Source organism: Dermacentor albipictus, chromosome 4 (assembly GCF_038994185.2).
Source record: "Dermacentor albipictus isolate Rhodes 1998 colony chromosome 4, USDA_Dalb.pri_finalv2, whole genome shotgun sequence".
Taxonomy (NCBI): domain Eukaryota; kingdom Metazoa; phylum Arthropoda; class Arachnida; order Ixodida; family Ixodidae; genus Dermacentor; species Dermacentor albipictus.
The window spans coordinates 56,097,661-56,124,399 of record NC_091824.1 but is presented as its reverse complement, the minus strand read 5'-3'; the positions used below and the strand labels follow the sequence as shown (position 1 = coordinate 56,124,399).

The window sequence follows — 26,739 nt, the reverse complement described above, 5'->3', positions numbered from 1 at the left end:
CACTGCGTTTTGATCCACAAATAAATTCAAATGTGCGATTATTTTGTTGTAGTTACTGTGCTAAGGGAAGCATTATGATCTTTGTAACGTGGCTATGGGATGCATCATTTTCATGCACTGGTTATATATACATTTTTTATTATCTTTGTTGCATTGTTACTACCTTGTAAACTGTATTACCCCTCCTGCATGGGCCAGTATGTTGGCCTGCAGTATGAATAAATAAATAAATAAATAAATAATTAAATAAATAAATAAATGGGGGGGGGGGTCTTGTGTCTTGGCGCCTTGTGGAGCTGGCACGTAATCGCTTCTGCTTCAAATTCAGTGCAGATAGCATGTAATTAACCACTTCGCGAATCCTTCACTTGACATAGATTCCAACATGCGCATTGGAAAGAAAATAAACTTTATGGAAATGGCCCGGCACTTTTGGTTGTGGTGGCCTCAGGAGGTGGCTCGAAGTCCTTGGACTCGGGCAGCATCTGTGGCTTGCCGGACGGCCCAGACTTGGTCTTTAGGCTCCGAACTTTTGAGGACCGCCTCCCAGTGGCGGCGACGCCGACGGAGAAGGTACCCGGCGGCCCCCGCAGCCGGGGCGGGGTGGCGCCGGGCTTTAGGGATGAAATCACTGTACGAGGTTTTTTTTTTTAGAGATGCTTTCTATGCCTACTTTCCCAGATCTGCCATCGTTGCCAGGCTGCTGGGTGCTGTTGGGTTGGTCGTTATCTCGGTGGATATATTTGTGGAGATATATACAAAGGTTATATGTGCGCCGAATGGAAGTCCCAGCGAACTGGCTTATAACACCTTTGTACGCTGACCAAGTATGCATACCTCTATTCTGTCTAACCAAAAATTAACTTCGTCCATAATACCCCAACTCGTAATGTCAGCTCACAGGAATCTCCAATGCACAGCCAACTCACAAGGCACCTATCATGTCCTATTCCTATTGTCTTGTTTTTTTTTGCGATATTATGTACTAAGTAAAGCAATAAATATTTTTATTTGTATTCGTGGCCGTTCTCGTCTTCCCCACCGTTCCGAAATACAGCAGGGATGAAGCAGACTTTAGACATTTGAATCCGCAACACTCAACCGGTGGTAACCTGGCTTCTGATCTGTGTGAGCAAGGCTTCAGGATTTGTCAGGTGAAAATTTAGAAGCCACAGTTACCTGCACGGCGAAAATGTCATGAAACACGCAGCCCTCGGAAATCCAAGGTCGGCTTCTGTCACCGTTTAGGGCTACGGTTGCCTCGAATATGAGGAGACATGTGAGCTTAAGAGCGCCAGTAACAATGTGGTTGCTGATGTTAACCTAACTAAAAGCATTCAGCTTCAGCATGGCTAAAGTCATTGAACTTCTTGCAGAAGGCAATCATTGGAAAATATGAACTCACGATAGGGACGGAACCAAAGGGTTACGCGGTGATTAACCTGTTTGGGCGATGGAGTACGTCGACGATGCGTCTATCGCTTAGGTCGAACAACCAGGAAATGCAAGTAGCTCAAAGAGGCGGCGCTACTGATCTAATAAGTGATGCCTGTGACATTTGAGGAAATAACGAAGTACTTCTCGGGGTACGTATTTGACAGCGATCGCAAGCTCCCTCAATAACTTGTTGTTTCGTTATGCCCGCTTATATAGTGTAAGGTAAGCCCAATAAGAGTGAAAGTTGAGTGATTAGGTGACAATGCATTTTGTTCCATGACGTTCATCTTTGAGTCCGTTTGCGTTGTTACAAGATGAAGGTAAGCCCAACATGGTGCGTTTCCCGTGGGTTATTTATTGTACATGATAGTGCGACGCTCCCATCAGCACGTGGGCCAACGAGGAACCCTAATTATGTACCTTTTTCAAGGTGTAGTCCAAGATTAAAGGTTTGCCGCCAAATCGCGCACCTGGATACCATGTCACGGGCTGAAGCGACCTGCACATGGAAAATGTTGACTATAGCTAATGAATACATTGTTGCGCCAAAAAAGGACAATAAAGACTTGGGAGGAAGAGTACGGAACGACAGATTGAGCGCTGAAAAGTACTCTCCCTCCCAAGCCTTTATTTTCCTTTTTTGGCGCAACAATGTATTCATTACATCCCGAACAACTCGCCCAGCAACAAGTTCTACTTTGACTATAGCTGGAGCTATCACGAGTCTGTTCAGACAATAAAATCGAAGCATTCATGGCTTTACGATCATCTTGAGGCTTCTAATCAAAGCGAACTAAGATGATGATGTAAAGCCGCAAGGGAAGCATGAAAATTTCAGCATTTCATCATCATTCTTTTTGATTCGGTTTGGTTTCTGCATATAAGTACAAAGTAAAAAGTTTTCTGCTGCCACTACTAAAAACCGCGGCTTCTTACTTGCCTTAGTCGGTGTTTACAAATATCGTTAAAGCGAGGTAACTAAGACGCACGCATCTCCTACCTTAGGAATGGTGACTAAAGCCATAGCAAGATACTTCCGTGGAGCTACTCCGCCTGGGATCTGTTACAAAGTGCATAATTTGTGCGCCTTCATTAAGTCAGCACTGACCTTCACAAAGTGTTCGCTTGCCTGCTCTATCTTTTTTTTTTTAGATTAAACAGAGTGCTTTAAGGATGCTTGTAAGAACTCACTGCGCGGCTGCTACTAACAAAGAACGACCGATCAGAGACCATGTGACGAAAATATATAATAACACAATATTACTTAATGCAACAGAAAAAAAACTTCAATCAGAACAATTCCCACGCCCACGAAAGCAACTGCTGTGAGCTGTGAGCAGCATTATAGAAGAGATATCACTATAGTTCACGTCACCGAGACCAGCTGCTGGGAAATTGCTCGTTCCTATACACAAGCACTCCCCGTCCCCGAAACGAACAACACCCTCCTACCCTCGGAACACAACCTCTTACTTCCTATTAACAGCAACCAACCAACTTTTGCACAGGCAACAATCGATTGACGGGCATCGTATGTATCGACAGAATCGCTCAACTCAATGGCTTCATCGACAGCTGTAAGTCTTCTAATTAAGAGGCATCAGGAAAACGATGCAGCATGACGAAAGGGCTGCACAGATATTGCTCTTGGGGGAGAAAAATATTATGTAGATCTATAAGGCACGTGTGTGAATCTATGTGAAGCGATGCTCTTGCGCACCTGCGGAAAAGTTTTCTTTTTCCACCACCCTGTCGTTTACCTGGGCCGCTCGGTCGTCAGCCCACAGGTCGGGTGTCACTTGTATAGCCGAATAGATGCTTCATCACTACATGAAAAAATGCGTACGGTGGTGGTTTCCGAACGTGGGTACTCCAGCGTAACAACCCGATGCGCTACCAATTTAGCAACAGCCAAAACCGCTGCATGCGTTCGTTTTATGTTGTGGCGCGTCTTGATAGGTTGAGCAACTGCCCAACACTCGCGAATCGGGTGCCTCGCTTGGCGATGAATTTGGGAGGCTGCTGCATTGCCTGGGTCACATCACCTGGCGGCGATCAGAAAAAACACGTATGAAAGGTGCTCGTTGCACACCGTGGCATTTCCGGTTGAGCTAAAATCCCAGGGCGTGCAGAAGGTTGACGTTACGTGGCGATGGAGTTGGGAGGCTTCTGCATCGCCTGGGTGGCGTCGCTTGGCGGCAGATGAAAAAACGCAAGTGCGAAAGGCCATGACCTTTGAGATTGCGCAACCTCGGAGGTCACGGAGATGCGCCGATTACACACGGTGGTATGTTCGTCGTCATTTAGTCGGTCGAGCAAAAAGTTCACAGGGTCTCTTATGTTAGCCCTAAGATGACTTGAAACCGAAAACCCAAGCGCCGATGCATTAAAGACGGACAGATGACGTACACATACCCCTTAATCCGCTAAGTCTACTTCGCTTAGTCTTCCCTCTTAATTTGCTTAGTATAATCCGCTTAATAATCCTCTTACTTCGCTGAGTCATCCTCTTAATTCGATAAGTGTAATTCACCTAGTCATACTCTTAAATCGTTTAGTCATCAATCATAGTTGTATTGCCTTTAACTCGCCTGAGTCATCCATTTAATTCGCTTAGCCATCCCTCTTAATTCGCTTCATCATCCATATTAATTCGTTCTCTCATCCATCCCAATTAGGTTTATCATCCATCTGGCTTGCTTACGGGCATGCTTACGGGGGGGGGGGGGGGGATATGAGCCATCGATGATGATAGTTTTTGTACCTTTCGTGTCATCGATGCGTTTTCGCTCAAGGAATTTGAAGAACTGAACGATGAGGCATATAAGGCTTTAGCTTTGATAACCGAAGGCGCAAACAAGGGATGCGTAAGCTGGTGGGGGCGGTGGGCGGTTTCTCCATTCCCTGGCTCGCATAGGTGGACGGAAATTGGTTGTGCGAATGAGTGGTATACAAGGGACCTTGACAGGCCTGGCCGCGCTTAATAAAGACGTTCCTTTTTTTTTTTGTGGCGTCCGAAGGTTAAGTGCCTCGGTTCGGAATGGTGCTGTCTTGTGTTTCTGCAAAGTTCGCCGTCATGTCTGAAGATGGTTGTGAGACGTGTTCATAGCCGAAAATCTACCGGGCATCTATTGTCATGATGTACCGTTTCGTCATACCAGCTCACAAGATTCCCTTATACCGATTCCTATAGTGGGTGGAATCTGCATTATTCTTTTCTTGTTTAATGCGTTATTGTCATCTTGCTTTTTCTTTCCTCTTTCCTCCCCTCTTTCCTATCTTCCCTTTCTATGTTTCTGTCTCCTCCTTTCGGAAGAGTAGGCAGGCGTTGTGCCCCTTCCTATGCCTGCTCCTCGCTTTTCCTTCCCTGTCAAATGTACATGTTTTCAAAACAAAAAATTAATGAGCCACTCTGTGAAGCTGGATAACCAGCGGAGCTGTTTAGCGCACGACACCGAGGTTACACAGAATTTTGATCAAAGGTACGAACATATTTATTGTCCTGATCTGTGGTCATAGGGATAATATACGTATGCATCCACATTCGCTTATCACCTCTGTTCTCACCTCTCTGTACATCATGTAAGTCAATGAATGTCTCATACCCCCTTAATCAATGGCTCATACTCAAGCCATTTCTCTTAGATTCTTACAGACCGGCACATATCCGTGATACGAAGTTTACCCCGACGTACATCGCGACGACGCCTGCCCGTCCTGCGAGCAGACCTCCACTCTAGCACACATGCTGCTCTGGGAGTGCGGGTCAAGATACTCCAAGTTCAACAAGGAACAGTGGGACTCGCTTCTGCGTAGCTCTGCTTTAGACAAGCAAATCCTGGCTGTCCGGCGTGGCCGAGACCGGGCCGGTGGGCTAGACCTGCCGGTCTCGACGCAGGACTGGCCGGGTGGCGCCCGACGAGTTCGCGTCCTCGCCGTATCTCCAATAAAGATATTTCACTCGTTTAGAAACAGGTTATCTCAACAAGAGACGATACGAACACTGAGTCACAATCACGGCACCATTCCACGAGGACGATAACATATGCAAAGTACGAAGCATTGAATACACGGCACGTTTCCGAAGTAGTGTATGAGTCCTCACTCACTAACATATAACCACCTAGACCCACGGAAGCGCACAGTTAGACATGAAATAATTGTCACATATATAAAATTATGTTCAATATATACCGTATACACAGTGGTTATGTACAATGATGATGTGACAGAGACACTTTACATAACTTTGGAGTGATGTTATGAGATGCGTATATACAAAAATGATCATGTATACGAGAGCATGCCCATACAGAAATTATGGGCACCTACATTCTACGCGCACTCAGTGAATACTTCTGACGGCCTGGCTACAAGAACCAGGCTGGTAGAAAATTAAGCCACACGCGTCGATCAGTCACCGACAGCAAACGGCATGACCACTGTCAAGGGAGCTCTTTGTCTCCAAGGAAAAACAACTCTTCTGACAGAAACGACAGTAGCTCTGAGTAGAGCATCTCTAGAAGTAGAAACAGAGCATGGCGGCGATGTCTCGAGGCAACTGCCTCGCACCGGTTACGCCATGGATAAAATTCCCCCGCAGCAATTAAATGTCGCACGAAGCGGCCAAGTGAGCATCGACCAGATGTAATAAAGCGGTTAACTCCAAGGCCACGGAAAACAGTGTGCACGACCCTCAAAAATACCCTGGCAACGACACATGTTTATTGGATTCTTGAAGGGGGCCATTGGGACATGGCGAAAATGGGACTACGCCCCACCGCTCTAGCCTGTCACAAGTTGGAAGCAGTTGCCACCCTAGACGCCACATGAAGTCGCGTAGGTGGCCAGGCAGAAATGACGCCGTTATCGCATCCCACGACACATTATTGGAACGTGCGTGGCGCGCTGGAGAAACCAGAGGAAGTACTAAGGCTGACATTGCACTACAACACGGTTTTCGAGAACGTCTTCATCAGGACATACCTGTTGCATGTGGCGATAAAATGGCACTGCCGTGAGTAAAATGCAGGTGCGTTTAACACTTGTGGTCCGCGATTTAAGTGCAGGCCCGGTAACATGTAACGCATTTTTGTGCCAAGGAAATAGCAGGCGAGTTCACGCGCAGGACACTGACCACTCGGTAACAGACGGAGCAGAAATCGCAAACAGCAAGCGGCCGGCAGCGGACAGACACGCATGGGAACGCGAACCCACCGCGAGGGCGTGGTTGCCCAAGCGCCGCGCGACAGACCAGATCTGTACTGCCTGACCATAAGAAGGAACCAAGAAGGAACCAAGAAGGGACTGCAAGGAACTAGCAACCCGTAGTGGTGGCTGTTCAACGTGATAGACTGTGCTAAGACCTTCTTTCTAATATAGGTAAATCATACCTATGAACGTTCTGGATATTTTGCCTTACATGTCCAAGAATTGAGAGCCACACAAAGTCTGATATGCCATCGTAGGTGTAATCAAGGCCTAAAATACGATGAGAATCGCTCTCTTCAGGACGGAAACGTGAACTTGGGCGTATCTGTGGTGAATCAATGAACCAATAACGGCGTTCTAAAAAATTTAGCGCAGCAGCTGAAATATTTCCGTCCTCCGTGAAAATTCGAAGGTTACGGATTAAGCCATCTTCATTCCTGAGTAACAATGTGGTGTCAGCGGCGAATGCTGCCACCTTCACAACGACGCTACCAGGCAGTGAGGGACGGCACACGTAAGGGTCTTTCAGTACCCAGCACAGAAATGGCTCAAGGCTGAGCACAAAGAGTAGTAGGGATAGAGGGCACCCTTGACGAACACCACGAGTACCAGGCAATGGTGCGCTTTCACAAACATCAAGAAACAATTTAGTTGGGATATTGGAATAGGCATTCCTAACAAGTTCAATAAAATTTGACGAATAGCCGAACGAGGTCAGTACATTAAATATGTAGCTATGTTCAAGGCGATCGAACGCATTTTCTTGACCTAGCGACACTAAGAGACAACGCGCTCACCTGATCAGCATGTATGTCATTATGCCGCGAGTAGCAAACGAGAGACTATGTATCTCTCTTCCATGGACTGAGCATGCCTGATGGTGTCCTATTAAGGTAGGCATCAGGCTTCCCAAGCGTCGAGTGACAACAGCTGTGAAGGTTTTTGTAGCCAACGTTGAGAAGCGTGATTGTTCCATTCCTCTGGACGAACTGATGATGGATCGTGCTTAGGTATCAGCACAACACGACCATCGCGAGAACTAGGCGGGAATTCAAAATTCTCAAAGCAGCGGCAGATAACAGGCATGGAAGTGGCACCAATGTCTACCCAGAATGGTAGATAAATCTAAAAGGTAACCCATCCGGCCCCGGGGGCCGAACCACGATTCATGGAAGACAATGCTGCTTTCACCTCGTCAGCTGACGGTCGTGCACAAAGACGTTCACAAAGACGTTCACAAAGACGTGCACGCGCCCCGTTTTCAAAATGCGATATAAAGAGCGAATAATAACGCGTGGGAGGCGACATAACAGAAAGTGCTCTTGGGGCCGTAGAACCGAACTCATTCGGCTGTCTAAAAAGCGAGTTTCTTGCAAAGCGCAGAACCCCAGGGTACGTATGCACACGGATTACGTCAGCGTCGCCAAGAAGTAGCTGAGGCGTTGGAAACGCCTCCGTAGCTGACGCTGCCATGACCGCATCAGCGGATCTGAGTCAGTTGATTGACCCAAGGAGCAGTGCGGAGCTTCGTGGCAGTATATCCGCCAGTTCTTCTGACATACGTCGTCTGAGTGCACGTCCTTTAACTCAATGATGCAGACGCCACCTTGAGCACGTCCCGTGAGTATGAGCCAGATCTAGAAAGAGAGGCGCGCTCTTTGAAAAACAAGAGCGCAAGTGCACGTCATGTAGAACGCGGATGATGAGGCGCCAAGGTTTTACTGATGAGGAAGTAGGGAAGCATACTTCGAGCATAACTGGTTTGTGATCGGAAATATAAACAGGAGATAAAGGTAAAGTTACCACATCAGATTGGGAGACATACTGAGCTAAATTTCTTGGCACATAGGCACGGTCTAACCTGCTTGACGACGTGCCGATTCGCCACGTCCAGACAAATGAAGAACCATGAAAAAGTGGATATGTATCCAGCAACGAAAAGTCCTGGACGAGGTGACGCAACTTTCGTGCGTTCCAATCAGGGCGACTCCTGCCTGGGCTTTGCACATCTTCTCGCGTATATAAAACACAATTAAAATCCCCAACAAGCACCACCTGACGACCGTCCAGGAAATACACGTTCAGGTCACGTAAAAAAATCATTGGACTTAGTGGCCTGCGCGGGTCCATAGATGCCCAAAACACATAACCTAAATGAAGATAGCACACAATCAAATGCCAATGTCCGCCCTGCCCCATCATAAAATAACATGATGATCTCGCAATAAAGCTCTATTGAAAATAATAATACAGACCCCACTAGAGCGTGATGTCGCAAAAGCGAAAAAAAAACAAGCTAGTTTGAAAGTGCGTTTGAAAGCAAGAACATGCCAAATGGTAAAAAAAAAAATGTGTTTCTTGCAAACATAAGATGTCACAATTTTTAGCGCGGGCCACGCTGATAATTACGGCTTGATTATAAGACTTCTGAACCCCTGTGCGTTTAATGAAATGATATTCAGGGATTCAGCCATATTTAATTAAATGTCTCACCGAACTTACCTGGTCGTGTTGTTTGAGTCGGCGCCCCGAGAACAAGTCCGAGAGACATGCAGTACACACGTCACTCCATCGGCCCTCTCGACGAAGGCCGAGGTTTCTTTGGCCGCTGTAACTCGGCGCGGAGATCCGGGGTGCCATCCGAGCCAGAGACTGACGCATGGATACGCTTTACGTCTCGTGGGACCGCCATTTCTACGTCGAGACCATCCAGGTTTGGCAAGAGTCCTACGCTGCTGTGAAATGTGAGGCTGAAGTTGTTTTCTGATGATGATGATGTCGGCAGCAGTTGGGCTGCGGGATTGCTTTCATCCTCGCCAACAACTTGGGGAGTAAGGGGGCCCACCCAGGTGCAACGGCGCAGTGGTGTCTGCAGAAAAGCCACAAATCGGATGCGGTGTTGTAGACGACGCAATTGAGGCGGATGAAGCCACAGCAGATTTCGGGAGTGTATCGAGCGTAGAAATCGTTGGGTCAGGTGTTTTAGCCGTGTTTAAAACCTCGGTGCGGTCAGAAGGACTGACGGCCGCAGCCGAAGTGGAGGCCCTATTGGCCATAACATGCGTGTCCTTCGCTGCTTGGGAGGCCAGCGAACATGGCGTGTTGCAATCCGCCATGTCATCAATAGCACGGTCTTCTTTTCCAGTCGAGGAGGCCGGTGAACATGATGTGTTGTGATTGCCCGAGCTGCATGCTTCTTATTTGTCATTTGCCGACGCTGGTTTATGCGATGTCAAGGCAACCTCTTTGGTTGTGGCGTCACCCGCAGTCGCGACCGCAGCTGACGCAGGCAGTAAGGGGGGAAAGGCTCCAGCAGTAGCGTCTGAGTATGAACGCCGCACAGGGCACGCGACCGTAGGGAGACCATCCCCGCAACGCCGACAAGGACGGTGACATCCATCGCTTTCGTCGCCATGGATACCACAACGACCAATGAACGCTGTGGTGCACTGTGCACGGTAGAGGTCGCTGGAGCCGCGCCACCGATACTCGCGTTGCAAGCCGCGGTAGTCAATCACACGATGACCAGAGACTCGCAGATAATTGCAGACCGGGGTTGTGGTACTCATTTCCATACGAACGAAGCGTGTGCCCGTGAGCACGCCACGTCGTCCGCTCATAAGACCAGTGCTGACAGACAGAACGTTGCTGTGTGGTGATAGTGCCTGGACGAGGACTTCGTTCGGAACGAAGGACGGCAAGAAGAGGCTGGTTACGTTTGTGACCTGCTGGCCGACTGGAACGACAGGACAACCCTCGCCACCGATGACAAGGCAGCCAGCATCGACGATTAGAGTCATGGAAGCCATGCTCTTGATGGTGACTTGGAAGTTGAGGCCTTCCATGTGCTCAATACAGTAGACCTCAGAGAGGCCGACGATTTTGGACGTCGCTTCGACAACGCCATCGGGGCCCTTCCCTGTCTGGACAACAACATCGAAGACTTGGGTCTTCGAGGGAGTCCACAATGGTGTAGGCGCCATGGCGTGAGAGGTAAATACGCAGGGAGGTCTTGTTTGTTTCGTTTCTTTATTCCTAGGAGAAACTCTTCTTTGTCTTAAGGCGAATGTGCCCTCATCCAACGTCCAGCACGCCGCTTGTCTGAAAGTTCGCTTAATGGTGCGACTGCGAATGAGCCAAGTGCAGATTCGTGTGCTATCGTACAATGTCTTGAAAGGCCTCCATTGTTGGTCTGGTTGCGCGGCAGATTCATTCAGTGTATCTAATTAGCATTATAAGACACCTTAATATAAAGAGCGAGGGCAAAAAAAACCATTAACCTTCCTTTGCACCCTTTAATCTATCACATACGAATGCTAGCTAAATTATGAGCTGGAAACGGTTATGTTGGCCCACTTCTGTACTTCTCTCCGCTTATAGCGCGTAGTGGGTATTGTGCTTTCTTTTACCCAGAAGGATAGGAGCACAGCAGGACATGCAGAACAGTGTTGGGCAGACTCAGACTCCCCTACATAAGCACAACGCAAGATTGTTATGATCCCCCGAAGAGCTGTATGCGTACGTGTAAAACTACATGCAAATCCCATACCAAAGAACATGCACCTGGCGCACCCCGAAGAAAGGATAGTGGCCAGAGCTAGAGTCATAGGAGAACAATGGAAGAATGGCAGCAACACGCTATACATAGACGCGGCAGGGCCATTTATTAGACGCATTATGACGATAGCATTCATACACTCGTATGCACGCGCTGCAGCCCGAGCACTCCTAGCCCGGGCAAACCCAAAACACGGACGAGCACAACTACTCAGTCATGCTGACCATATACTGAGAGATCACAAGCTGGGCACTGCAGGTTGGAAAGAAGCGAATGCACCCATCCAGGTAAACAGCTAGACATGGAAGAATAAGGTGCACTAGGGAATCCAAACACACAGACAACATCTTGATTCTCTAATTCTAGAGTTTTACGGGCGAAAACCATGCTCTGATGATGAGGCAGGCCGTAGTGGGGGACTCTGGATTAATATTGACCTTATGGAATTTCTGATGTGCACCCAGTCACGGTACACGTGAGCTATTGCATTTCGTCCCCCATAGAAACGCGGCCACCGCGGGCGGGATTCGATCCAGCGATTTCATTCTTAGCAGCGCAACGCCGTAGCCACTAAGCAACCAACGCGACGGGTGAAACACGTACGCAAGCCCAAAAAGACTTCATGCAATCTACTCAAAAGACTATGAGCCACAATGCGCACACTGTAGCATGGAAGCGGACCTATACCACATGCATGATATGGGCCTGCAAAGCAAACAAGGAAATAGAAAGCATATAAGAACCATAGGGACCCTTTAAGAAATTTCTTGGGTCCCAAAAGTGTGTACATTGTAATTGTACACCTAATTTATGTGAAAAACTTTCAGACGGTCAAAATTTGAAACGTTCAAACTTTCGAATCATTGATTGAGCGATGGTAGGAAATGCTGTCTAACGTAGACACGAAAGTTCAGCAGGTGCTGACCGAAAGGGCAAGAGCGGCTGCGATATCCAGAATAGAGGGACCCAGAATAGAGGGCCCGACCACCAATGTTTAAGGCCAACAATAATGTCACAGTTTCGCAGCAAGGACGAAACAGTGAACGCGATAGCAACACGTAGGAATGTTACACGAACAAATGCTAGCAGCTGTAGGAGCAATATGAATTGTAGTAAGCATCAGCTTGCTAAGGAAGCAAGTGCACCCCGGCGTAGGCAGACCGATATGAAGAGAGAGACCGGACGACCACGACAAGGCGCGTGTGAAATGCTGGCGTCGAGAAGCGGCTCCAGTGGGCAGCGCGTGCAGGTGGGAAGGGCTATATAGGCTCTGTGTTGCTGCATAGTGTTGCCGCATTGTGCTCTGTGGTGCACAAATGCGGCATTGCATGTGTGCCGCGCGTCGGAAACTGAGCAGATGAGATAGCCTTGACTACAGGGCGCGGGGGAAGGTAACGATTGCGCCATGGTTGCTTACTGGCTTTCGCGTTACGTGGCTAAGCACGAGGTCGCGGGATGAAATGCCTGCCGGGCACGGCAGCTGCATTTCGAGAGAGGGAGGGGGGGGGGGGCGAATTGTAAAAACACCCTTGGTACCTATGTTTAGGTGCACGTCAAAGAATCCCAGGTGGTCAGAATTGATCGGCAGTGCCTTAAAAGCAGATCGTGGTTTTGGCACGTAAAGCTCCGTAATTTTTTTTTAGTAGATAGCGCATATCAAGGTAGGACTGGAGCAGCGGCTTTATGCTAAACCACGCCCTTTGACGTATTCCCATGCGCATGAGAATCGCGTAACGACACACTAACGGCACACAAGTTGGCCGCCATGCGTGGCCGGTCGTTAGCGGCCGTTGTGTCGTGACGCTTTCTCGGTGGCTGCTCGTGTGCACGGCGACAGCTGTGGTCACGCGATTGTGGCAGGGATGGTTGCGTATACAGGCGTGTGCAAGGCACGAAATTGCGTTTGCCGTGTAATAGCAGCCATGTGGACACCTAAAGCGTCGCTGAAGGCACGCTTGCATTTGCCTCGTAGAGTCAATGCAGGGGTTCATGCGCAACCAGGTGGGCTTGAGTCCGTGCGTGTTGAGTTGAACCGGTACATGGAAACGCATTGAAAGGTCGTTATTTCCCCGCACGTTGTCACATCATAGTGTGTGATACAGTTACCTTGATAAGACATGTAGTGAAAGGAATGTCGCAAGGGAATCGTGTTCTTATTGTGCAGTTACGTAAGCACTCAGCATCACAAGAAGTCGCAGTTGCTGCCGAAAGGCGAAGCATCGATTGCGGCAGCAAGTGAGTGGACAAAAAGTAAGTAAATTATAGGGTTTTACGTGCCAAAACCACGATCTGATTATGAAGCATGCTGTAGTGGGGGACTCCGGAAATTTAGACAACCTGGGGTTCTTCAACGTGCACCTATGTATAAGTACACGGGTGTTCTCGAATTTCGCCCCAGTCAAAATGCTGCCACCGTAGTCGGGATTCGATCCCGCAACCTCGTGGTTAGCAACCCAGCATCGTAGCGACTAAGCAACCACGGCGGATAAATGATTGGACAGCTACATGAAGTAAGGATAGTAGCTTTATCAACCGCAAGAACTTGTACACATAGGCATACTAACTACATTAACAAGCATGGTGACGGCGCGCACAGCAAACATGAACCCACCACACTCGATGACCGCGGATACTTGCTGTCAAAACGCTGGCGGGAGGACACGCGGCAGCGGTACCGAGCGAAGTGATCTTCGCGCTGTCTATCGCTTCAACAAAACTGAGCACACAGCACGCACAAAAATGCGAGCCGCCATCGCACCTAGACTCTGCCGCCAACGCAGATCTCTTTCAAGATACGGGTGCGCATAGCCGCGAGCAGCCGCCACATGCGCAGTTGCAGCCGGAGTAGAACGCCGCGGCCCCCCCTCGCTTCCCTCCCCCCGGTGCCTTGCGCGCGGCGGAAGACGACGCGCTTCCTCCCCGCTTCCCTCCCTTTAGCGCGTGCGAGATTAAGCCGCAATCGTTGGCTCCCCTGCTTTCATTCGCACATACAGCGTAGGGCGCGCGGCGACAGTGATATCGACAGTGAACTTCATACAGAACATCACAGCGACGGCGACGGTAGAAATGCACCTGGAGGGTCCATATAATTGCTATCGCAATAAGATCGATTTCTTCGTCATCACCCGCAAGATTGCTGGGAGAAGCAAGGAAAGCATTCGTTTAAACCATTTGTTTCTTTTCGCGTTTTACCGCCAAGAATGCTAGTAATTATATGACGACCATTATGCTCCTAACAATGACCACTAATAGATGCTGCTATTACGGCATTTGAGGTTATATTCACGCTCCATGTATCAGAGAGAGAGAGAGAAGGGAAGGGAAGACAGAAAGACCATGTATCAGGCAATGCACTAACCAAGTGGGACTGCCCGATAATTGCAAATGAAATAAATAATAGTGTCCCTATATCACTGAAGAACCAATTTTGCTATTCTCCGATAATTTCGATAGGTTTTGGCCGGATGGCTAAATAAATATTTCTTCCTCGTTCAATTGGTGGTCCTCTTGCAAAAAATGGCAAAAGGTCCTGAAACCATACGACCCGAAAGAACTTGGCGCTTTTCCCCCGTAACATTCGTCCTCCAAGTTGCAGATTTTCTAACTACGGCTCTATTCATTTTTGTGAAAGGCTATCTTGTGAACTTTATATTGCTTTATAATATCAGTTCTGATTATTAATCATACCATGTTTTAACACATCAAAGTCAGTGAGATAGAGAGAGAGAGAAAGAGAGAGCAGAATTTTTTCAGGAAGAACGTAGAGGTCGACATCAAACAACAGTCCTATAGATTTCTGGCGAGCTGGTGAACTATATAGAAAGTTCATATCCCTGCACTCTTCCCGGTTCCATCATCGGTATTTTTTGTAGGCGTTAACTAGAACAGTGTTCTTGTAGGCGAAACCGTTCGGAACAGTTCGACCGTTATGTCGACAAGACGACCACATGACGAAAAACACCAGTTCCCTCACGCACATATACATTGCTGAATATCCACCTCGCTACTCGGCTTCTGGACTAGCGGAAGAACGACTTCCCCCAGATATGCAAGATCAAATCAGCCTATTCAAAGATCGCGTTATGTTTGAATTCACGGATGGCCCTACGAGACTAAACGTCTATACAGGGCGTTTCAGCTAAATTGGGCCAAACATTAAAAAGTAATCGTGCGAATTACAAGAATGCAACCAACATAATATTGTTCGCTGTCCCTTTTCCCAACTCAATGTATCTTTACTGTGAGTATAGGTAATTAATTAACATCAATTAGTTACCCAACGTTTAAAGCATTTATTTAAAAGCAAGAAATTCAATGCAGGAGTCGTAGGGCCTATTCAGAAATATCCAAATAATTTCTTTCCAGAAAGATAGCTGCTGTCGCCTTCATTTCTCCGGGCTGCAAAAAACCACGCGAGATTTTTTTTTTTTAATTTCGTCGACGATTACGATTCTCCCTAATGCGAAATTTGAGCACGTCGCAAACGGAGCGAAGTGTGGCGCGACAGCCTCGCTAATCGGGAGATGGCGAGATGCAGCGCGTGGGCGACGCGTGGACGTTATTCACAGCAGCCGTCGCAAACAGACAGCCGCTCATGCAGAGCTTTGTTTCTATATATGGTATCGGTGGACAGGTTCGCCGCATACCATATCGGTTGTGTCATCGGTAAAGAGACGACGCGCGCTACTCCGGCGCCATCTCGTATCGATCGTTGGCGTAAAGCACGTCTTGGGCAACAGTATGCTTTTCTTCTCATGCTTTTGTCATACCGTCCTCCTCCGCTTTCCACTTCTTGCTTCCACTGCACCCTCCTCCTCCACTTTCCTCCTTTCGCCCTTTCGCTATCGCCATCTTTCGGGCGCAGCGGGGAGAGAGAGAGAGAGAGAGAGAGAGGAGATTCGTGGTGATGGGAAGGAAAGGTTGGGGTAAAGTGCAGAGACAGTTACTGCGCTGCACTTCACCCCAACCTTTCCTTCCCATCACCAAGAATCTCCTCTCTCTCTCTCTCCCCGCTGCGCCTTTTCGTCCCCCGCTGCGCTCGCTTTTTCATCCTTCGCTGCGCTCGTTCACTCGGTTAAGCGGAGGACGCCGACGCTCAACGCAGGAACGGGCGCCTGAAGCCTGGGATACATGGAGCGGAAAACAGGCGTCCAGGCGGCTAAATACGCCCGTCGTGGAACGCTCGCCCCTCGGAGTTCAAAAATTTGACTCCAGCCGGCTACCCGGTCCGATCGGAAAACTGACGCCTGGCGATAATCGCCGGCGGAAGTGGCGGGAGTGCCTCCCGCGCTCACCAGGCGTCGCGACGATCGATCTCCCAGCGACTTCCGGCAGCCGCCGAACGTTTTTGTGCGTTTTTCCTTTTTAGGTGGTGCCTCCATCGGAGCGCCCGTCACGTGGTCGCGCTGGAACGACAGAATGTGGAAGTTTGCGCTTGTTTGGCCGCACACTTTTTTCTCTCTCTGCGCGTGAAAGAGGCACTATCGATCGTTACAGACGAACATTGAATGTTTAGGAGCAATAAATTAAGAGTACAAATTTGTGCATACTTATTTTTCGTCTACAAACTTAAGTGACGTGCTCCCGAGACAGATTATTATAAATGCGCTACAGTTTTCTTACTAACCCTTTCAAAAATTACAATTGCCACGAAATATCCTGCTTGAAACTTTTATTCTACGTAAGTGTTGATTATTACTCGAAATACAGGAAAATAAGGGACAGCAAAGGCAAACCTTGCCCATATTTACAACGTCAAATTGCAGTAAACCCGGCGGGCTCCAATAAGTACATCATGAAAGTCTAAAAAACGTTGGTGCCGATGTCCTCAATAATATTTCCTCGTTTTAAGTTTCGTTGGGGGTGATGGGGTATTCTACTCTTCGAATTTACTGGTGACGCCAGCGTCACTAGAACCGTCGCGTGGGTGCTATGAGCTAGCATTGGCTAATCTGAACTAATATTTTGTCTTTTCGCAACCCATGGTGGTGTTTGATCACACAGGTTGCGCTCTTTTCTTTTCCAAATAACAGGCTTCCATTCGTACTTTGGAACATCGGGGGGATTGTTAATGGCACCACATCATTTGTCGACTGAGGCACATCGCGTTGCATTTCGACTGGCTATAGCACGCTTCGAAGTGCCGCTCGCAGATTACAGTGGCATCATCCAAATATTTGTCTCCACCTTTGATGTCAAGCATCACCCAATCTTGTCGCTGCCCGCATACTGAAAATATCTTGCACTCATCGTGTCTGAGAAGACAGAGCGTTCGACTCGTACGGGGACGCATAAAAACAACCCACTATTTATTTATTTATTTATTTATTTATTTATTTATTTATTTATTTATTTATTTATTTATTTATTATCAATACAATGGCTGTCATACTATTATCATAATACTATTATCAATACAATCGCTGCCAAGAGTTATTTTCTAAAATTGCAGGCAACAAGAACAAGAAAATAAATTAAACGTACGAAAGCAAAAAAAAAAAAAAAATGCGTGCACTAAATGAAGTAACTTCTATAACTTCGTTGCAGCTTGCACGTACTGTTGTCGGCGTCCGTGTAGAAAAGGCGACGCTCGCAAAGATAGCATGCAAAGGGACAACTGAAACTACTACGCAAAAAGCCTACCACAAGGGTACACGGCAAGCTGCATGCCCCGAGGTGAGCAGCAGACGCGTACGGCACCGGTGAGCGTCCTTGGAGCGCACATGTAACGATACCGAAGTATTCTGCTTCCACGTGAAATGCCCAAAGGCGTCGGAATAGTTTCCAGAAAAAGCGGGTCTTCTAGACAACCACGTGACTCTGGCCAAGCGTTGGTACGAAAAGGAAGCGTCCGCTCGGCATGCGGTTGTCGCGGATTGCAAGACCGCTCACTCAACGTTGCCAGACGGCACAAAGCCAGCCTGCTAAAATGCTTGCAGCTCAATGAAATGTGTAGAAATCGTTCGTAAGCGCCTCTATGAAACGTTTTTCGAAGTTGTTTAGTCATTAACAACAAATGATTCAACAAAAACCCTAGTTCTTTCTTTTTTTGTTATCAAGAAACACATTCGTAAAGTCTGGCAACACTGAGAAATATGCGGCGAGCGAGCGGCGACGTCTGCCCGTTTGTCGCTGCATGTAAGCAGAGCCAGCGAATCAGCGGCGTCGTCCCGCCGCGTCTATTTGTGCCGCGCAACGTTCGCAGTGAAAGAACGCTCCATGTATCCCGGGCTTTAGAGCTGCGCTCTAAAAGTACCGCGTGACTGCGTGCTCTAGCGCAGTGACATTGGTGTCACGAACGAATGAATGATCGATGAGGCACGCAGACCAAAGACACGAACAGGCCTTGAGCAACGAAGTTGGATCAAATACAATGGTTTTCACTTCCACTTCTGCCTATATATATATATATATATATATATATATATATATATATATATATATATATATATATATATATATATATATATATATATATATATATATATATATATATATATATATATATATATATATATATATATATATATATATATATATATATATATATATATATATATATATATATATATATATATATATATATATATATATATATATATATATAATCGGTTGAAGCGATGAAATGTGCGACAAACAGTGCATGATATTTCTCCAAGCTTCTTAAAGGGCGAGGAGTTTTTTACTGTGGATGGCCATGTATTTAAGATCACGGCTGTGGCCATCGCCTATCATTGTTTTCTTGTGGCCTATTCATGCCTTCTGTCTGCATGCAGCGTCAACGATTCGTCGGTAGCATGTTAGAGGGCACTAATGTCGCTGCGCGCAAGCGCATAGTCACGTGGTCATATCTCAAATACCACGCGCTTTATTTGCAACCGGGAAAAATTAAAGCCATAGCAGCTATCACCACGAAATTGATTGGATATTTCTCAATAGAATCTACAATTTCTACATTAAATATTTTAAGTTTAATTTAATGCTTTAAAGGTCGCTTAACTCTTGTTAATTCTTGTTAATTCATTACTTAAGCTCACACAAAGATGCATTTTCAATTGTTCAAGAGGGCAGCGAACTAAGCTAAGTTGGTTGCATTCTTGTAACTCGCGCGAGGATCTTTTCTAATGTTTGGCCCGACTTAGGTGAAACACCATCTATATACAGCTTGATAACATGTTTCTCAATGCGCATTAACACGACTTTTGGAGCCTGTGCTGTATACACTTGTGCCCTTTCGTGTGATCTCGGCCCCACAGCGTGCGTCACCGCGACAGCCGCCGTGCTGGTGAACCGGGTCACAGCTGGCGAAACAGTGTCCCCGATGAAACAGCCTTCACCTGTTTCGCCCACACCTTCACCGTAGTCAATTCGTACTAAAATAACCTACTAAATTTGTCCAGGTTGATATATTAAAGTCTTTGATTTGCAAGCAGCCAAGTTCTCGTGGTTAGCGGAAGCTTGGAATGCCGCAAGGCAAGCGAAAACAGAATAGGGTGGTAATGCCACCTCCGTATTACGGCATCAGCTCCTTCAGATGGAGGCTAGCTAATAGGTTAATTGTAGAAAGCAATTTCTGCATAAATAAAAAAGCAGAAATAAAATAACTCTACACCTGACTTTCTTTCGGCTTCTTTCCTGATGGAAAATGAGCCAGACGAGCGCTATTTACTCCGTATATTTATTCCGAATTCATTCAAGCGTCAATTATTTACCCTAACACAATCTGACGTGGGTGCATTCAAGGCTTACGATACATAGCGGATGGTCAGAAAGCACGAAATGAAAGTTTGATTTCTAGTTCTTCTGTAGATGCGGATTAACCTTAAATGCACCGGTATGGTAGGGACCACTCGACGATTATAAAATTGCAGGCATAGACAGTTCTTGAGATGGGCCTATCCCAGAAGCAGTATAACGGCGAAGGTGGGCCGGTTCTTACACAGAGTGCATATTGTGCGTGCTCGCGAGGATTTTAATGTCGTTTCTAACACGGTCCGATCCTGGAGGCAGGTAGTGAAGGGCGGGGGTCGGTCGATACTGTTAACAGTCCAGGATTAATGTGCCCACAGAGAGATTTTATGCGTTTTGTAACAGGAATCCATACCTTATGAGAGTGTAATCAAAGGCGTGCATGACGGAGGTGGGTCATGTCTGTAATTTTCCATCTAGAAACGTTGGGGGTCCCACAGGCGTAAAGGAGTTACAGACCGCTTGAAAGTGTCTTAGAGTCCGAAGAGAGGGAGTGCCTACATAAGTTAACATGTTCACAAATCACTAATGCAGCTAAACACCGTGACAGCGGATGAAAGTGAATTAAAACGCGACAATGTATGTTAGAAACTACGTTAAAACTGTCGAAGGGAGACAAGGTATTATACTAATAACAAAAAAGCTCATTAATAAGAAATTGTAAGACAGCTCTTTGACAACAACCCTTTTGGGCTGACATAGAAAAGTTAAGAAGCACAGCACAGCAACAAAGAAAAAAAAACGAAAATCAAATACACTGATAAAGGCACTGAACAATTGACAATGAAGGAGTGAAACGAATGGAAAAGAAAATAGGCGCCAGCAAGAAAATATAAGTACCGCATTTGTCTTTTCGGACAAGCGGTAAAATAATTTTCTATATTTTCTCATTACAGAAAGTAACGCAAAAGAAAGTGATTGCAAGACATCATTGGTGGGATGATAGGGGACGAGCCACATGTCCGCAGAGTGTGCACGTAAATTGGCACGGTAAATATGTAGATTACAGTTTCTCTCAAGAAATGCCTTCACTTAATCGTTAGCATAGAAAAAAAGAATAAAGCAAGCAAAAGTTTTAAATAATGCTTTCCATTTATAACATCGCATCGTAAAAACAAGCCCGCTGTGCAAGAACTTGATAAATTGGCCATATACCGAGGGGCTTTCTACTGCAGACGAAAAATTATACCTATATTTCGTACAGTGGTCGTACCCCAACTTGGTGCACAATAACTTATTCAGGACGAACTGGTCGGCTATAGTTGGTTATACATGTCTATTGGATCACATCGCTCAATAAATCGACGGGGACTCACAGAGCAAAGACTCCACCAAGCGCTGCTTATGCTTTTTTTCTTTTTTTTTTTCTTCCTCCTGCATGTGTAATAACTTATGTGTGTGGCAAACAAAGAAAAACATATATGCAGTTAAGCTTTCTTGGGAGGACACGTCTACAGCGCGAAAGTACACCTGTGGCACTAGAAAATAATTTCAGCTGTGAATAAACGGGACATGACCATTAAATGTTGTTGAAAACGTAACACTGTGTAATTTATGCTTGTCGAGTATGTCAATGGACACGTCACCGTGAAGCACAGGTTGATGTATGCGTTCATCTTTGTTTACGGCCTTAAAGAACACAGCCTTAGTTTTCTTGGTGTTAATATTTAAAGCTTTGAATTTGACCAGCTAAGAACATCGGAAAACAACCGTCGGGCTTTCGGTGCACCTTCGTTTGCGTCAGAACCACAAATAAATGTGCTTGTGTCGTCAGCATTAGGCAAAAAGTGATTCATCAGTGTTAACTCGAACAATACCGTTAAAACACACTACACGCTAAAACACACGTTAAAAGCCATTGGTCCCAATATACCACCTTGAGGAGAGAAACGTTCTCTAATAGCGACACGCTGTTTTCTACCGGTGAGATAAGAATGAAAAAGTAAATGAGATACACCATGTGTATACTGTGAGTGTAGCTTATGAAGCATGACTGAGGGCATAAAACGCTTTGCTGCAGTGAACGAAGATGGCAAGCGTTAGCAGTTTTGTTCGGTTATTCTAATTAATAGTGACCTCGGTCTTTCCTTATATTTGTGCGCGATGTGTGTCCTCGCAAGAATTTTAACACAAAATCGTTAAATAGAACAAACTGGCCTTCGGGGAGGTATAGGAGGTATGTCCCCGGCGGAGCAGCATGAGAAACTGGCAGGGTGAGAGGTACAAAGTGGGGCAGAATGAGTGACGGAGCCCGTGGGGTGCTGGTGTGAGGTACAGAGTCAGGTGACAGGAGAAGCGGCAGCGGTTGCGCAAGTATGCGGCGAGCGTTCTGCATTGCCCAACGCTCTTCTCCGCGCTCTTTTGTATGAACATGTTTCCAGTGAAGTGATGTATACGGATGAATTTAATGATAGCACGCCATAATGCTCTCGCATTACAGCCGCTCAGGTCAATTGTTAGTTGTTACAGTATATCGTACAATACCGGCGCTGGGTTGCATCAGCTGATCAAATAAACACGGAGTGGCGGTGGCGAGGTGGGAAACTCAGACACGCGAAACGTTTCATACAGAGGTTGGCAAACGGCCATCGATACTCGCATCTTGATGCAATCGAACGAAATGCATCATTATTCAGTATGTAATTACTCGATGCAAATGAAAGCTGCTGGTGCCGGCCAAAAGACAAAGGGCAGTCGCTTGGCCGGAGCTGTGTCTCCGTGGCTTATGTATAGTGCAACAGCTTATGAAGCGATCAAAAATGTATGGGATGCTGGTCGCTAGTAGCTTGCCCTGATGGGGCCCAAAAGGAAATGGAAGTGTTCTTCACGAAATGCGCTGCAGAACTCCCAGAGCATACTGCATTGATGTGCCACTCGCCGCTAAATTGTTACTATATTTTACAGAGAATTTCTGCTTGCAAAGTTATGTTCTGCGACATATCTAGCACGTGACCACAGCCACGCGCCCTAGCCTTTCGTTAAGGCTGAATGAACGTGACAGGCGTAGTGCTAGCACTCACGCGAACGCACATCAGCAAACACGCGCAGCCATAAATCATGTGGATAAGGGACATCCGCTGGCACAGTGCGGCAAGCGACGTTGATCTCGATCGAAGCTTCTCGAAATTTCGTAACACAAGTTGCAGCCAGCGCTAATTTATTCACGCACACGGGAAGCAACGATACGAAGCGCCAACTTATAAGGAACATGCAACGCAACTATCTTTCTTTTTTCTTCATTCGAACCAGGCAATCTTCCTTCGAGGCACTAGCCCGCACATGTGCCAGAAGGAGGCCCCGTGGCTATTCCCGGATAGCTTTAAGTGGTTCACGATGCAGCGCGAGAGAACTCGGAGGGCAGATCGGTCTACCCGACGTCCAATCACGTAATGTGGCTCCCTGCCAGGCAGCCAATGCCTCGTCGTTGACTTCGTCTCCGCCTTCAGACTAGAACTGTCACCCTGACAGACTCGGGGCAAAAGCGCGCACTGAGAGATTCTTTTTTTAGCTTTCTGTCTCCCATCGCGCCATCCTCTCCCAATCACCGCGGACCGAGCGGTCGGTGCTGGCATGCAGGTCACCTGGATGCCCATCAGTCTTGTGCAAACTCTCGTCTAATCTTTGCGATCGGCGACGTCTGCCCCGCGCGGGAGCTATCATCTGTCAGTCCCTCGCACGGCGTACCACGTGAAGGGCTCTCAGGGTAGTATCCAAGAGCCAACCAAAGCCGCCCGCTTGCTTCACGCGGTGTTTGATCTTGGCGTCACGCGAAGATAATCGTGACAGCGGTGTAAGGTAAATAAAAAAAAATAGTAAATGAGAAAATTTCCAGCTACTCCTCCGGCCACGCTTTTTTTTCTTCCTTCGGCTAATAGCGGCCAAGTGTCCAGCAACCAAGAAACCTGAAAAAAGCACATTCACAAGAAATGCACCCCCATATAGAGAAGCATGAAGCTCTTGAGCTCTATACGTGATGATGCTCCGCTGTACATCAACAACTAAATATCATTAGCATGACTACGACGTTGGGCACGGCTGGTTCTTTTCCTAATTTTGCTTTTTAGATAGATGCGCACCACAGATAAAGCGCAGACTCTCGCAGACAAAAGAAGCAGGCAGATTTTGGCCGCATCTGTAAGCTGCAACTGGCTCCTGCTTGCTCTTCAACGATTGAATTCTTCTCTAAATGCTGCGCAACAATACTGGCTCTATTTTTCAATATTAAGGCTGATAAACTAGCTCACTAAAGCAGATATTCTATCCCGACATTTCCATACGGAGGCCGAAACGTCTCGATTTCTTTTATTTATTTGTTTTTGGTCGGCGTCCGTTTTACCCTTGTCTATCTTCCTTAGTAAGTCGAATACAAGGACACCATTAAATAAATAAACAATAACGCTAAAGTAGTGCATACTCGTCGTTAGCTGCAATGCTGTATCAGTGATAGCTAATCGAAATCCGCAAAAGAATAACTAACACTTTCCTACTGAGAAATTTAGTAAAGCTACACGTACATAGCGCGACAGCAGAGGGCGCTAACTTCAAAATATTTATGTCGAGCAACGTCTACATTCTCATAGAGAAAACGCTGCGCATAGCAAGGTAGCACGATTTCTCATCAGTTTCGACTCATGATGTACTTGCAAGTCCACGTCAAGAAGGAGAGCGGACAAATTTATTTAAGAAATGGCAAATTGGTTGGTCTGAGGTTGACTCCTCTAAACCGATATACTCTGCACAGGGAATAACGGAAGATAAAAGAAATACGTTTATGAGTGGCGGTTTTATGAGTGGTGGCTTTATGAGCATTTATAAATGGTGGCCACCTCTCTACAGAAAGGTGGCGCCAACAAGTATTCTCTGTCACATGGACCTTTCACGACTGCAGGTGAAAACCCGTGCTGTGGAGGAATGCAAGGCTGTTCGAATTCCGCGTGACCCCGGTCAAAATCATCCGTCCATTGTTTGAAGACTACGATTAGATTCGGTTTTTAACTGACGACATATGCATCTATACATGGGACGATCACCTTTAAGTTTTCAGTAACCTTAAAAATCCCCTGTTGCAGATGACATAATTCTAATCCTTGAGCTGGTCAATTCAGAGAGGCGGACATTACTTGCACGAGAAATGTAAACGCATATATTCAAATAAATAAAAAATGTCACATAATTAACTTGTTAATTAATTACAGCGCGGCCCCAATTGCAACGCACGAATTGTAGCCGGTGAGTTTGCAAGGTGTATCGATTTGAAATGAATTTCCAGAATGACACCAGCTTGGAGATATGCCCCACCAAACTCGCCGTAAAAATGCACTGTTGTCCCACTTAGTTTTTCTTTCTTTCACAAAACGCTCTTTTATGCCGTGAAATGCAAAAGTAGCTGGAACGCACATGTATTTCGTCCCACGCTTTGGGAAATAAAATCTCGAAACTGGTGTGATCCTGAAGATTAGTTCCAAATGGATAATAGAAACTCACCGGCTAAAATTCACTAATTGCAATATGTGCTGTAAAGTAATGATTGTGAAGTTAATGAGTGATTTTTTTTGGTTAATGAGTTGAATATGTGTTTCGATTTCTCACACTAGTAATGTCCGCTTATCCGAATGATCCAGCTCAAGAACAAGAGTTATGCTATCTGCCATATGCGATTTCTTTTTAATTACGAAAATTTCAAACGTGGTCAGCCCGTCTACTTCAACGGGTCAAATCTCCCGAGCGGGATCGTTGTGACGTATACCAGAAATAGTGCGCAACGTCATTTGTGTCTTCCTCCAGTATGCGCTTGAGCAGCAGGCACTAGCTGATTGTATATCCGAAATCGGAAATTGGCTGGTTACGGAAGAGATACAGAGAGCTCACGCACTCGTCCGTGCTCCTGCACCGTTTGGTCTGGTCAACTGAACCGCATCCCTATAGCATCATCCCGAGTCATGCCTGAAGCGCTTTGCAGAGGCGCCGTGGTTCCCAGAATTGGCCGACCAGGCATCCCAGCCAGAAACGCTCGGCCCTCCAGATGTCGGGAACGTCTTACGCGAGGCCATGCAGCCCTGCGTCCGAGCTCCGTTCGCGAATATAGACGGAAGTGTGAACGCATGCCGGCGGCAAACTCCTCGCGTTTTTTTCAAAGACGAGGTGACGGCGGGGCGCGATTCTGATTTACGGGCGGCCCGGCTGATACACGGCACTGCATGCAGTTTCGGGGCACTCGTCGCATCTGCTACGCGGAGCGCTGCTTGCGCGTCTGCGTGTATACGCGTCCATGGGAGCGCCGCGCCTTGCGGCGTGCGCATCGCGCCGCTCGCGCGAGCCCCGTGTTTACTCCGCACACATGGCGACCGCGGCTGCCGCCGCCGACAAAGGGCGGCTCCTCCCGCCGAGCACTGTCGGCGGCACGGGCTCAAATACACGAGGCCCGCGGAAATTGTCGCCATCTCCGGCGGCAGCTGCCTTCCTCGATCCCGGAGCCGGAACGGTGCGAAACTCCCGCGCGCAACCTCGGCTGCAAGGGTAACTGTGACGCACGTGCGCGATGCTCGGAGAGATGAAACACAAAGCGGTATGTGTGTTCGTGTGTCGCGGGAAGCTGGGCACGCGAGGTGACACTATCGGAATCGTTGGGGATAGGAAGCCGCAATCGTGCGAGAGGCCGCCGGGGGAGGACGTCGAGAAATGTAGTCACCAAAGGTGCTGATGAGCATCTATATAGGTGCTACTCGGTGCTGCATATGTACCTTGAAAAAACAGGAAGGAAGGTAAAAAAATATCTAATAGAAGAA

At 47.1% G+C, this 26,739-nt stretch overlaps 1 protein-coding gene and 1 long non-coding RNA gene across 3 annotated transcripts in view; one reads left to right on the top strand and one right to left on the bottom strand.

Moving 5' to 3' along the window:
• The window catches only part of LOC139059094 (uncharacterized), an 86,047-nt gene that overhangs the window by 33,071 nt on the left and 26,237 nt on the right, over nucleotides 1–26,739 (top strand). The gene's annotated exons all lie outside the window — the stretch shown is intronic.
• Nucleotides 1–26,739, bottom strand: part of LOC139059093 (uncharacterized) — a 163,806-nt gene that overhangs the window by 131,575 nt on the left and 5,492 nt on the right. The window contains exon 1 of one of the 2 annotated variants that reach the window (XM_070536996.1): nucleotides 9,151–9,214. The exons of the other annotated variant lie outside the window; for it this stretch is intronic. Coding sequence (XP_070393097.1) covers nucleotides 9,151–9,199 — 49 coding nt within the window. The 5' untranslated portion in view covers nucleotides 9,200–9,214. Of the gene's footprint in view, nucleotides 1–9,150; nucleotides 9,215–26,739 lie in introns of those variants that run through there. 2 annotated transcript variants of the gene reach the window in all.